This window comes from Thermobia domestica, chromosome 1 (genome assembly GCF_964235325.1).
Source record: "Thermobia domestica chromosome 1, izTheDome1.hap1.1, whole genome shotgun sequence".
Taxonomy (NCBI): Eukaryota; Metazoa; Arthropoda; class Insecta; order Zygentoma; family Lepismatidae; genus Thermobia; species Thermobia domestica.
Genome location: NC_137454.1, coordinates 41,759,292 through 41,772,991, shown reverse-complemented (window position 1 = coordinate 41,772,991; position 13,700 = coordinate 41,759,292). Strand labels below are relative to the sequence as shown.

Sequence of the window (13,700 nt, the reverse complement as noted above, 5' to 3'; positions counted from 1 at the left end):
AACCAAATGTTGTAGTGGATGCCTGTCACTTTCGGTTTTTAATAGAGAATTAAGGATGGAGATGAAATGTATTCTTGGAGCGCTTAATCGATTATTGGAAATCGCTTCTCGCTATCTACTATCGTTTTGTTCTACAGTGATCAATGGTTGATTTCATATCACTTCCTCTTTGAACATCACCTTTACCAAGTAATTTGATTCCCAACTTTTGATCTTCTATATACTTCAAAAAAATTATGGTGATCCATTTAGTAGTTTTAAGATTTTGTGTCCCGGACAGACTAGATGTATAAAGGCAAGCTAAACTCCTTAAGAACTGTTGCAGCCCATGTGTGTATCTATTACGTTGAAAACACATATAATAGAGAAAGAGAGAGCGAGCGAGAGAGAGAGAGAGAGAGAGAGAGAGAAAGAGAAATACATATGAAATTACCAACAACCATTGACAGTGCACAATGGTAATGGTTTTTCACATTCAGCTGTCAATTTTTAATGAAAAAGCCCCACTAGTTTTGCTGTGGGAGAAGCATTTAGTACTAGGTTCTATTTCTAGTATCACCATCATCATAGGTATTATGCCACTATTGGCATGTCACTTGCTGCAACTGAGAAGCTTTCATGCTCCACGGTCTTCCACTTCTTCACGCACGATTCTCCTGTTTTGAATCGTCCATTAATTTTAGTCTCCTACGCCTCTCCCTCTCTTTCCTGCCACCATACACTTTACCACGTCCTTCACGATACAGTTTCTTCTTAGCCAATGTACCAACCCGTTTCTCTTCCTCTTCTCAATAGTGTCTAAAACTGTTTTTTTCTCACCCATCATTTTTAATACCCTCTCATTAGTTTTCCCCTCGACCCAACTAATTCTCTCTAGCTTTTTCCACGCCCACATTTCGAAAGTTTACAATCGTTTATCATCAGGAAGCTACTTGAATTAAGGGACAATGAACCCATTAACAACCAATCATTAACTAGGGAACTAAGGTGATGGTACTCGATGTCCTGACCACTCATCACAACAATAACCAGTTTTCACAGACTGTAAAGCCAAAGAGCTTGTTTCTGAAGCTATATGTTGACTAGAATATAAAGTAGTGAAATAAGAAATACTTCTAACATTTAAAATGACGTCTTACTAAATATTTGCTTTAAAATAATGCTAGCAGCTGAGTGTTAAACTTAACAAACTCTTATTATATATATATTGTAACAGATTGTTCCCCTGCTTAATGTATGCTCTATTAGAAATTTCTGTATACAAATAAAATATTAAAGCAGACATAATAAAAACTAGACAACGATAAGAAATAGTAAGAAAAACAAATAAAACTATGAATACCTGACTATCTACTCGACGTGTTAAGAACTGGCTCCATGGATCAGGGAGTACGCACTGATCATCACTCTGGCCGCCTGATCGCGAATTGATCTGAAGAAAATAACAGTTACTGACTCCATAAACAGTCTTCATGGAATGAAGAACGCTTTCGGCCCTGAAATGTAGGAAAAAAAAAAAAAAAAAAAAAAAAAGGCATTAATCAGCCACGAGGCAATCTATAAATCAAAACATTCTGATGGACATTAAATACCAAAATTAAAATAAGTTAATACATGAACTAGTACGAGACACCGAACCTCGTATTTGTTTCTAATATTCCTGTTAAAGAGTTTTTGGATTTAAATCCCTCTTTCGATAACTCTTAACTATCACTCTGTATGCTTCTTCGTGGTTCAACTGGGTCCAGAAATAGACAATTTTTTTTTCTGGATTAGCTCTTTTTTTTTCATGGCTTATTTTTATTGGAACAGAATTGTGATCTTAAGCTGAAGGAAAAGAATTTCCAACATCATTTTCTGTGTTTCCCCACTCTGGATAAACCAGACGAACAATTCATCTGGAAGGAAACAGTTTGCTCCTTTCATTTCCAGTAAACCAGATGAATCATGCCAGTCATTTGCAACTTAATGCTCTAGAACAGTGTTCCGCAACCTTTTTCAATTCCCGCCACAGCACGAATTATTTATGACTCAATGTGGCACACCAAAACGTATTATATGTCACTATTCACATAAATGGATATTTTAACAAAAGAGACACTGACCAAAGCTTAAAACTTTACTTTATTTTAAATTGTAATTGGTAACTGTTTCGGATATCTAGCATATCCTTCTTCAGACACGATCGAAATTAATGAAAATACAGACATATATATAAATGTTGTTCTTTTATATATATGTCTGTATTTTCATTAATTTCGATCGTGTCTGAAGAAGGATATGCTAGATATCCGAAACAGTTACAAATTATAATTTAAAATAAAGTAAAGTTTTAAGGTTTGGTCAGTGTCTCTTTTGTTAAAACAATTAATCCAAAGCCATGAATAGTCTTAAAATGGATATTGTAATTAATTTACTACTTATTAAACAGAAATTGATGTCTGCATTTATTAATAATCTACTAAATGAATTAAAGCATATTATGGTAATAAAGGTGATACATTTAAGCTCCATATACGAAATTATTCTACTGTAGAAAATACACTTTTCTACTACTATTAAGGTAAATAATTTTACCCATATCTTCGATGGGGAACTTGTGCCTGCTCACCTGCACACAGGTGGCTGATTCGTGGAGGGATCGCTGACAGTGCAAGTCTCATTTCTTCACCGACGTGTCTTTCTCTCTTTGTTGTTTTAATTTCAGTCAACGTCGGGAAGTCCAGTTCACACAAATATCTAGTTGCAAATAGCAATAACACATTAACTACCATATCAGAGGTAGCCGGATATTCACTCCTTATTGACAACCAAAAGGTATGTAAAGGAACTTCGAGAAGTTTCAATTTCAATGTCCTGTCGAATTTTACATCTGCGAATTCTTCTTGTATATTAATTAGAGAATGTTCCGAATTCCCAGCGAATGGATCATGAACCCAGTCAAAATCTTGAACATTCCCTCCGAAATACTTTTTGAATTTCTGACGCAGGATTTTATAAATATTTTTTACTTAAATCTATCACCACTTTTTTACCGTTAGCAAGTGCCTAGACGTTTAGGAACATCTCGAACGCCCCATTTTCAATTCTCTGTACCCACAAATTCAGTTTATTCTGAAATCCTTCAATCTTATCCATATTAATCAGCACATTTTCGTTCTTATCTTGCATTTTTTATGTTCAACTGATTCAAACGTACAAAAATATCGGAAAGATACAGCAACTTACACAACCAATCACTTAGCTGCAAGTAAATCCACGTACTCGTGTCCTTCAACGTTCAAAACTGCATGGATCTTGAAATATCCGCGTTAACGCTTTTCTTCCAGATAATCACCGTTCTTCTATATGTAAGAGAGTGCAGTACGCTCTGATCCCATTTCCTAACACAAAACGGAAAAAAAAAGAGAAAAAAAACGAGAATATACGGGGGTTTCGATTTGAAGATGTTCACGACTTTTACTGCTTCGTCTAGCACAACTTTCAAAGAAGACGACAAGGACTTAGTAACAATGGCTTCTCAGCGTATGATTTGCTTCGTGCACTTTAGCTACAAATCATTTCACTCGGTCTGTCATAGAAGCGATTCTGTTTGTACAAACACTAAAGCAATCCTTCCATTTTAATTCACTATGAAGTATATATATTTACAAGTATTATTCTTTAGTTGCACGAAATACATCTTCATTGCTGGCTCGTTTAGATTTTTTTTTAATCCATCCTTATAGGAAATAGTAAATAACAAAGTTGTGTGTGACCACTAATATCAGTGGATTCATCAATTTGAAGTGAAAACTTCTGACTGCTACTGATTTTCTTCTTCATAATGTCTTCAATGTAACAGAACATGTCCATAATTTGGCGTCTGACAGTGTCAGCAGAGAGAGGAATGTCTGAAGTTTCACTAGCAGCTTCTGGACCCAAGACTGTTTTCACCATTTCTTTACAAGCAGACATTAACGTTTCAGCTATTGTGTGTGGTTTCTTTGCTTTTACGCTAAGTTTCGCTACCTTATAACTAAATTCCCATGCTTTTTCCGAAACACACCGCAGCTGTCATGGATGTTCTTTGTTTTTTTTCTTTGTTTCAACAACTGACGAAAATAATCGGTCCAGAGAAGAATGTTTTATTGATAAATGACGTTTCAATTTACTGGGCACCTCAGCAACATTACTGAGTTTTTCATCACAAACGATACAGTTAGGTATTGGACACGATTTATTACCACACCAAAAGAAACCTTAAGATAAATAATTATTATTATACTGCCTTTTTTTTTTTATGCTCAATACTTTCACTACCTGCACTCGCGGACGGAACATTACGTACAAGGAATTTATCCGTCTTGAAAAAATAACGTAGTTCACTACAATAACAGAAAATAACAATAGTAACTAGTGACTACGTAGCAACCAATATAAAGTTGAAGCAGCACCGACAAAAAGGGTCAAATACCAAAACGTAGTAATAAGATAGTAAAAGACAGGTAACATTTTGATAATCCTAGTAGTTTTAGGGTGGAAAGAGTGTGCACAGAACATATGCTATCAAAAGAATCACAAATTGCAGCGGTAGAGAAAATTTTTAAAAAATCAGTAATGAATAAATTAACTATGATATAACAACAACTGTGAATAAATAATTTACATTTAATTTTTTAAATATACGTAAAAATTCGTGGCATGTAAAATAATAAACAAGCATTATCTTAAATAATCAGTACAACGGCAGAGAATGACACACTGTACAAGCATATGAAACACAGCAACTGTGATAAAAATTTAAAAAACTGCAATAATTTCTTACAATAGATAAAAGTTCGCGTCACACCTTTCACCTTGCCCCGGTACATCGGTTGCTGATCACTGCTCTAGAACATCATTAGTTTGCTTCTTCTACTCTCAGACTATACGAATGACCTAAGGGGCATACCATGAAACTCAGACATTGGCAAACGCATTGGTGAAAGCCACGCAAGATCAACCATGATTTGGAAGATACACGATTTGTAGATTTATAACTACTCGTATATAGCCAATACCATTCTGATGCCTCGTCCGCTCCTCTCCTTGACTCTATCTGTTCCTCAGTGTTGTTGCTCTGACGTTATACATCATCTAGTTGGAAATGACTGATCAACGCACTAAACCCCATTTTAGATTAACCACCTTCCTGATTAGTCACATTTTTTTTTTCTTTCCCAATATACGTCGTATGAGCTAAGCTAAAGAAGTAGGGTAGTTGTGAATTCAATCTCTGGGAATATTATAAGAAATATTTTGGTGCTCTCATCGGTTTTGGAAAAGAAGCACTTTCATCTTAAGAATTAAGCTCTCGGTGCTATCTCAAAATTACGAACATTCCTTTCTGACCTACAAATTACTTACTAAGAAATAAAGTGCACCCGGGAGCCTGTATCCAATTTTAGGAATTCCTAAAAAACAACTACTAACCTTAAAAGAATCAGCAGTTACATACCTCGACATAAAAAACGCACACGGTCGCACGGCAGAATGAAAATCTTTAAGTTTTACGTCCCATGGTTATGCCGGTTAGGCTAAAGGAGACGGTGATGATGATAGATGGATGAAATGGTGGAATGAAGAAAGTGGGAGGAAACGGGAGAACCCCGAGAAAACCCACGAGCACAGTGCTTGTCCACCACAAGGTTCACTTGGCGGGGGCTGGGATCGAACCCGGGACCCCAAGCACCAGAGGTGAACGCTCTACCACTGAGCCACCGCGCCCCCCGCACGGCAGAATGATTTCGTAGAAACACCGAAAGAATGCCGTGAGACGATGAGTAAGACGAAGTGGTGATGTGGGTATCAGCACAAAAGTGGCACTATGGCGCGCCGAGGCAACTGTGTGGAGATAAAGAGTTTATCCGAGGTTATACAATTAAGAATTGTGTGTATGACAGAAGTCAACGCAACATCAGAGCTGTGCTACGTGTTCTGTTAGCAACTGTTAAAAGAATCATAGTGCAGTTCAAACGCAACAAAAAGTCATGCGTAGACTCAAGATTTGGTTCACGGGACCAATGGTACCCTGAAAAATACGAATCTCAAAGGCATATGGACCCAGACATCTAAATCTGCCAATGATATCGCAACTGAGGTTGACAAATCATGAACCATAAAGCAGTATTTGCATAGTACAGAAATGTACCAACGAGATATCAAAAAGAACCTACTATTTACAAAATTACAAGTAACAAAGGGGCAAAATCGGACCGTCGCCATATGCAACAACACTTTTGAAGCCATGTTATATTCTCCGATGAAAGCCGATTTTGCCAATTCCCATGTAGTGGTCGAATGAGTATGTAGTAGTGGTCGAAAATGTTCGACAGATCACAATTCACAATTCAGTCATCCTGTGGTAAAATATAGTTGTGCGTCGTGGTGGGGAGCACAATTTGGAAAAACGTTTGTATTAACTTCATTTCTGTGATTGCGAAACACACAGAGGCATTGAAAAACGATTTAGTACCCTTCTTAGAAACAGGTGGACTGCGCGGAATGCCACGCAATTCACGAATGACAGGGAACCACCAGCTAGAAGGAAAATGGGATTCAAGTTCCGTGACCCATCAATGTCCGGATATGAATCCAGAGAACAGTACATATACATCTTCTGCAACTATAATTGCACAAACCAGCACACAAACAACAGTTATTAGAGACACTCTGTGATGAACCGTACCACCTGTTAGAGCCTTACTAGATACTGTGCCACGTAGGATTGAAGTTTCGCGTGCTACCAAAGGAAAGAGAGGAGTTCCATCGTAACTCTAACATCAAAAATGGTTCCTTCTCTGCACTGGCTCGTACCAATGATTACATATTTGTTTTTCAGACATCCACTTACTTATGTCAAGGTAGTGAGTGATATTAGTTGTTGGTATCAAGGGATCATATTTTACTCAAAGCAGAAATTTAAATCGAATTTATGTCTTGTGTCATGATGAAATAACAGCACCTTCCTTGTGCTATGCATACAGCAATGTTCCCACTTTGAGATTCCTGACACACACATGAAGTGCACCAGGAAGCAACAGTGGAAGAACTTTCTATCTGTCTCGTTTGACACTTAGCCACACAATTTAAGTGTGTGGAAGCAACACAGAGACAGTTTCTAAAGATTACTTGACTTGTCTTGGAAGAGCGGGAAAGATTTTCTACATTATGACATAAAAAAAAGAAGTCCTTCATTGACTTTCAGTAAATTTTAATTAGAAATACACCCTGTATTTACTTAACATTTAAAACGGTTATTTCATGTATTGTCCGTAATTCTTGTTTTAAATAGAAATTCGTTTTATTTATTTATTTATTTATTTATTAAGAATTTTATTTTATTTATTTGATTGACACAGTCCAACGTCAACTTTGATATATCATGTCTCGCGAAATAAAGGTCTGCATTGGAAAATATTTCACGTGCGTACTATGCAAATCAAGGCCTACCTCCATAATTTTATTTATTTATTAAAGAAAAATAAAATGAAGAACAAAAACAATTTTTAATAATGTTCGACATACGTTTACACCAATTTTTATGTACCTCATCCTAAACCCTACACTTCGTTGATACAATGTAACAAAACAGATTAAGTGTGTTAATACGTTACTGAATCAAAATAGTAGTAGTAGTACATTCTATCCACGACTAGCTTATACAACTTTCCCTTACAACTAATACTTTAAAGTATCTCCACAGGCTTCAATGCATATCAAGGCACGGATAAGAACATCTATCGCCTGTCGCAATGAGTCTTTATGTGCCCTATTAGTGGTTACAGCGTCTGAATTTGTCTCTTGTATGAATTCTTCTACAGTGCTGTCTATGTTTCATTCATTTTTAATCTCAAATATTCATGGCTGTCTTATCAGGTAATGTAGGGGCTTATGAATTTCACTATAAATGTGTAAATCTGTATATGTATAAATCAGATACACTTACTTGGTACTATCTCCATCGGTGATGTCATGTAAAAGAACGTAGTATTTTAAAATATTAGGGCAAAACCATTTGGGAAGTTTGGCTGGCGTCTGGTTTTGTTGTTGTTGCTGCTGTTGTGACATCTGTTGAAGTTGTTCCATTGGCCCACTCTCCATTGAAGAAACGACAAATACGCCTTTTACCAAGAGTTAAGGATAAACAAATATACTGTTTACAAAAAAATATATAAAGTTATAAGAAAACTGTAAAAATACTAATACTATTGGAAAAATAAGATTTACTAAAGAATGGTTTATGATACTGCTTCCACATTATATTAATTTTCAAATGTTTATGCTATAATTCGTATATTATTTTTGATCTGTGTATTGTGCAATCAAGGTGTTAATTTTTGTAGTAATTTCACCGCCGTACCACACTGTTTAGTTATTTCTTAATCGCTTACCTTAATAGTGAGGTATGTAGCTCAAGTGGTAGAGCATTGGCTTCGGATTCGGGAGGTTGTGGGTTCGATTCTCGCTGCCGACCATCCTGACTGAGGGTTTCCAGGGTCCTCCTCCTGTCCTATCAGGCAAATGCCGGGATGGTATCTATACACATGTCCTGGCTGATACCTTTGCAAATCCTTTTCATTGTTATTGTTAGATATCCAGTATTTAAAAAAATGGCCTCTGAGCTGTGATTGGTGATTGTTAAATAAATAACATTACCTAGTTTAAATCAGTATTAGCTTTGAAATATTCAGAAGAATTCTGTTAATTTTTTCATTGGATGATCAGTTAGAGGTTTGACATCAGGGCTGACATTTATACAGAATCTGTATATAGACTTCTATGGTTTAGAACAGTGGTTCTCAACCAATGCGTCGCGATACACTAGTGTGCCACAAGTCCCTGAAATGTGTCGCGAAATTTTAGAATTTGAAAGTCATGAAGAATTTAATAATAATTAGTTAAAATCGAGACAGATTGTACCAGTCAACACCTCCAGAGGTTGATTTATGATAAAAATATTAAACACGTGTGTCGCGATTTACTGGATGTTCAGTAAAACTGTGTCATCGGTCAAAAAGGTTGAGAACCACTGGTTCAGAGTGGCTGGAACTTCCCTATCCAGCTGTTATTGGCCACGACTACCACAGATTCCCATATTTGGTTTCACTGACCAACAAATACCACAAAATAAAGTCAAATCGAAGTGCTTTCACTAAATACATCATCAGAAAATAATGGGAAGACGAAAGAAGGAAAAGAACTTAAGGAAAAAATTAAAAAAAAAAAAAAAAAAAAGTAGTAGTAGTAGTAACTGAAAATGGCCGAAGTAGACGTCATATTGATGTCCGTAATCACTGGAAAGATCTCGGAGATCAAATATTGTGTTCGATTTGAGAAGTAACCTCTTTAATTAAATTTATCTCTATCTGGTGAGGCTTTAAGCAAAAGTACTTATAGGTTATCTTCTTAAATGTTGTGTCATCAAGTTTTTATCATTTTCTACGAAGTACATATACAAACAAAGAAATACGAAAAGACGAATCTCAAAGCAAGAAGTCAATTTTAAAACACGAAGTCAATTTAATCATTTTAGAGAGTAACAGAAATATCTTCTTCTTCTTCTTTTTTAAGTGTAAATAAGATCACTGTCATATCCTAATTGAGAGTATGCAAAAGCGAAGAGAAATACGTGAGGATTTATTTGAAATTGAGAAAGCTCCCACATGACGCCTAAACATTCATAAAATATTATTGGGAAAGAAATATACATAAGAAAAGCTCTTTCCGACACATATAATGTTGTTCAGAAACTAACGAGATTAACGAACATCATAGTCATTTTGATCACCTAAACTATTCCCTTACACGAATTTTTGATCACAGGAACTATTCCTTTACACCAATTTACTTTGCCATCTTTCGTTTAGATTGTTATTGTTACCGTGCTAAAAGCTTACACAAACGGAGTAGGTAACATAGTCCTATAATTTAACTATACTGGAAGTGCGACAGCGCGATGCAGAGCGCTTATACTATCCTGCAAGGCAGCGTTTGCAAAACCCTTTTTTTCGAAAAAAAATTTGCTATATGTATTTATATTACATATGAACAGAAATAAAGTTTGTTTCGCCTTGATGTTATTATGCAACAACAGGGTTTTGCTAGGAGGAGTCACATAAGCTTAAAGCGGAATCCAAACCGGGACTAATTGGCCACAAATACGATGGATCTGCCGACTCACTCACGAAGTACTCCTGATAAAAATACGTACTGATCTTTACATACTTGTAATATAATCGTCAAGAGTCATTTCTGAAGAACAAAAAGAAACAGTTACACAAGAGAAACCATTATATATAAATCGGGAAACTCCCGCCTTAGCCATTGAGAAAATCCCGTTATTGCTTGATATGTAAAATTTTAAGGTCAACGTATCATAATCAGTACGTTAAAACTGAGAGATTAAATTACACATTTAGTATGTAGTTATCGTTCAATAAAATTAAAATTGAAAATCCAATCGAAGCTAATGTTGGAAGCTACGTCAGGAGCCGATAAATTTTGCCAATTTCTATCAATATATTTAAGCAACCTTGGCTTCTTTATAAAACAACAGGCATTCAGGCTAGCAGAAATATAAAATTTGGAGTTACTTCGTATGTTTTGGCTTAACATTCTATGTAATACCGAGGTTATCAAGAAGACGACTCCGCTACTTAATTTACACTTGAAAGAAAAGTTATGGTTCAATCGAGAATTGAACATGGGACTTCTTAATTAAAAGATGAAAAGGAGATAAAACAAATGTAGGTAATTTAATATGTAGAAATGTCACCATGAAGTTCACACGATTTTGATTTTTTTTTTTTTTTTTTTTTTTAAATAAAGAAAACTACCTTGGTTTAAACCAGCCAACCCTGATGCATGGCCTTGCACTTGCCAATTGCGCCAGATTCAAGCATCGGTCGTAGTTTGAAACCCAGGTAATAGAAGAATTATGCACTTCATAACTTCAGTGTTCTATAAGGACGAAAAACACACAAACTCAATTCCTTCGGCATACAGGACTCAATCGAAGAACGTTAAGCTAAACAATCACAATTAACTCAAAGACAGTAATTTTTACTCCTCCCTCCAACTTCTTACAATAGAATGTCCAATTTTCGCTGACAATTGTCAGCATTTCCTAGGCTTAGGTAAGGGAAAGTATTTTGGTAGGAACAAGGTGTGTGGACATTAAATGTTTATATTCATAAATAAATAAATAAATAAATACATAAAAACATTTTGTTGTTCCACATAATACACATCTTAAATTTTTGTTCTTCAGTGGTTGGTGGCGACGGTGAAGGTGTCAATGATTATATTTCAATTTCTGTTGTCAGTACTCATGTCCAAATTTAATTCTGGGTCTCTCGTTCGAATTAGAAATGTCTCGTAAGCCTGTATTTCCGCGAATGATTGAGATCTTTGATCAATTTCACTTTATTGATATTATATTTTCAGTTTCCAAGTGCTTTGAAAGTCCTTTATTCTTTTTCTTCACAAATGGTGTTCTGAATCAATTTGAAGTCGAAATTTAAAATCTCCGGAATTACAACACACGAAACACTACCGTTTTGTAAAGAACATGTTATTTTTACATATGAGAGATGCTGAATTAGAATTCCTGAATAATAATCTAAACTCCGTACACTCCAATATCAAACTAAGAAACAAAGGTGATTATAATCATTGTATAAATTTTCTGGACCTGATTCCACACCAAGGTTTACCGGAAGGACACAGAAGACACTCAGTACATACATGCAAAGTCGGCAAGCTCAAATAAAATGAAAAATTTATTATTATTATTATTATTTATTTGTTTTCGTCGAGTCCAAGGATAACGACAGAACCAAAAATATTATTATTTTTTATTAAACACTGAAAAATATAATAGTTACAAAACTGACACTTTGCAAAATTGGTTACAATAAGTCGTATACCTTTATTACATTCGGTTTGATACAAATTTCAAAATAGTTTTCAGGAAACACTATTTTAATAGAGTACTGTGCCTCCAAAGAACATAGGGAAAACAGATTATAAAAAAAATCTTCACAAATTTGCTGAGTCTGCAGCATGGTTGGCTGGTTTAAACCAAGAAACGAAAAATGTTCATAAAAGTGTAAGTGAGTGTTCGTAAAATCTTGATGAACACACATTTGTGGGTTATCACGTTTCACTCCCGTATATTATTCGTATTATACTCAGACCTAAATTCCCCATTCATTACTCAAAGAGATTATGCTACAAAAGCAACTTTTTATTTTAAATATATAAGTTTATGAATGTTTCTTTTGTGATCTTTTTATAGTTTATTATTGTTCTGCAATTGCAATCAAAGAAATTCTAAATATTGTTTCGTTTTAATAATGTTTACTATTGATAAAATACAATGAAATGTCGTACTTTGTGGGGGGAGGTATACAAACCCCACGAGAGGCATTTATTGAAATCAGAACTATCTTTTGTAACTATTTATGTATAAATGGGTCAGAGCCAAAGTGGACTCAAATAATTCGTATCTTTATTCACTTTTCTTACTTATATTCAAATTAAGTCGTTGCATTTCTTTAACTTGGACTAATTAAAGTCGTAGTGAACTAACTTGGACTAAATTAGTTCTTCTGTACTCTGCAGTACTTTGAAATTGTCCATATGTAATTCTGTATAATGGTTTCACTTGTGCAACTCATTATCTATTTTTCTTCTGAAATGACTCTTGACAATTATATTAACAAGTATGTGTTTTTTTTCAAATGTCTGTTTTTTTTCTGGCAACTATTATTTATTGATTTACGTCACAGATTATTGAAATAATCAACAGAACTTGAGTCGAAGCCCTCGTAACTTACAAATCTTTTGTTTCTTTGCACCTATATACTAGCAAAATTGTGTGATTATTCCTTTCGGCCCCAGGTCATTTTTGGCGTTTTCCTACATTTCCAGTTAGTGACTTATTGCTCAAAAACCATTAAATCGATTGATATGGTTAAGGCCTTCTTTTTTAGAAAATGGATGTGGCTATCTTTTGGTGTAAGTTGCATTGCAGTGTTGCCAATGGGCGGGAAATTATTGAGGAAAATGTAGGGGTGAAAATTTACAAAAAATTCCCTAACCGAATTTCAAAATTTTTTGTATCTAGTACCACTGCTGCTATACGGGTTCAAGTCGCCTAAAAAAATCTTTGGTGTGTTGACAAGGTACAGTGAAATCCTGAAGTCGCTTGCTTCCATCCAAAGAGGGAAAGAAAAAATTCTGTCATACACATGAAATTTTGACACTTTTTACGCCTCACAAGCAAAAATCAAATATGCCGGGGCTACAGCTTCTCTAATTATCCTATTGAAACTTTTTATGGTGCGTTCTGTAGGGCAAAGAGGAAGCTTTCAGGTAGTGGTACGTTTGTTTCAATGTAGCCAGTAAGAGGATAATAATAGAGGGGAAAAGGGAAATTTTCCGAATTTTTCACCTACAAGCGGGAATTAATTGTTTTAGCTGGAAACACTGCCATCAGACAGACGAAAACTATCTGAAAATAGCCCTTAGTACTCCAAGAATATATCCTACAACTATCATGGCGATATATAACAAAGTAAGCATGAAATGTTTTAAAAAAATCTCATTCTACCTGAGAAATTTACCATTTTCTTACCACTTACAGAACATGGTTTATTATAAACCTCAACTGT

The 13,700-nt window shown here is 35.1% G+C and overlaps 1 protein-coding gene across 1 annotated transcript in view; it reads right to left on the bottom strand.

Moving 5' to 3' along the window:
* The window catches only part of l(3)76BDm (trafficking protein particle complex subunit 8 homolog l(3)76BDm), a 117,061-nt gene that overhangs the window by 71,256 nt on the left and 32,105 nt on the right, over window positions 1-13,700 (bottom strand). Inside the window, exons 5-6 of the mRNA XM_081756935.1 lie at window positions 7,970-8,144; window positions 1,343-1,496 (exon numbers count right to left, since the gene is read on the bottom strand). Coding sequence (XP_081613061.1) covers window positions 1,343-1,496; window positions 7,970-8,144 — 329 coding nt within the window. The remainder of the gene's footprint in view (window positions 1-1,342; window positions 1,497-7,969; window positions 8,145-13,700) is intronic.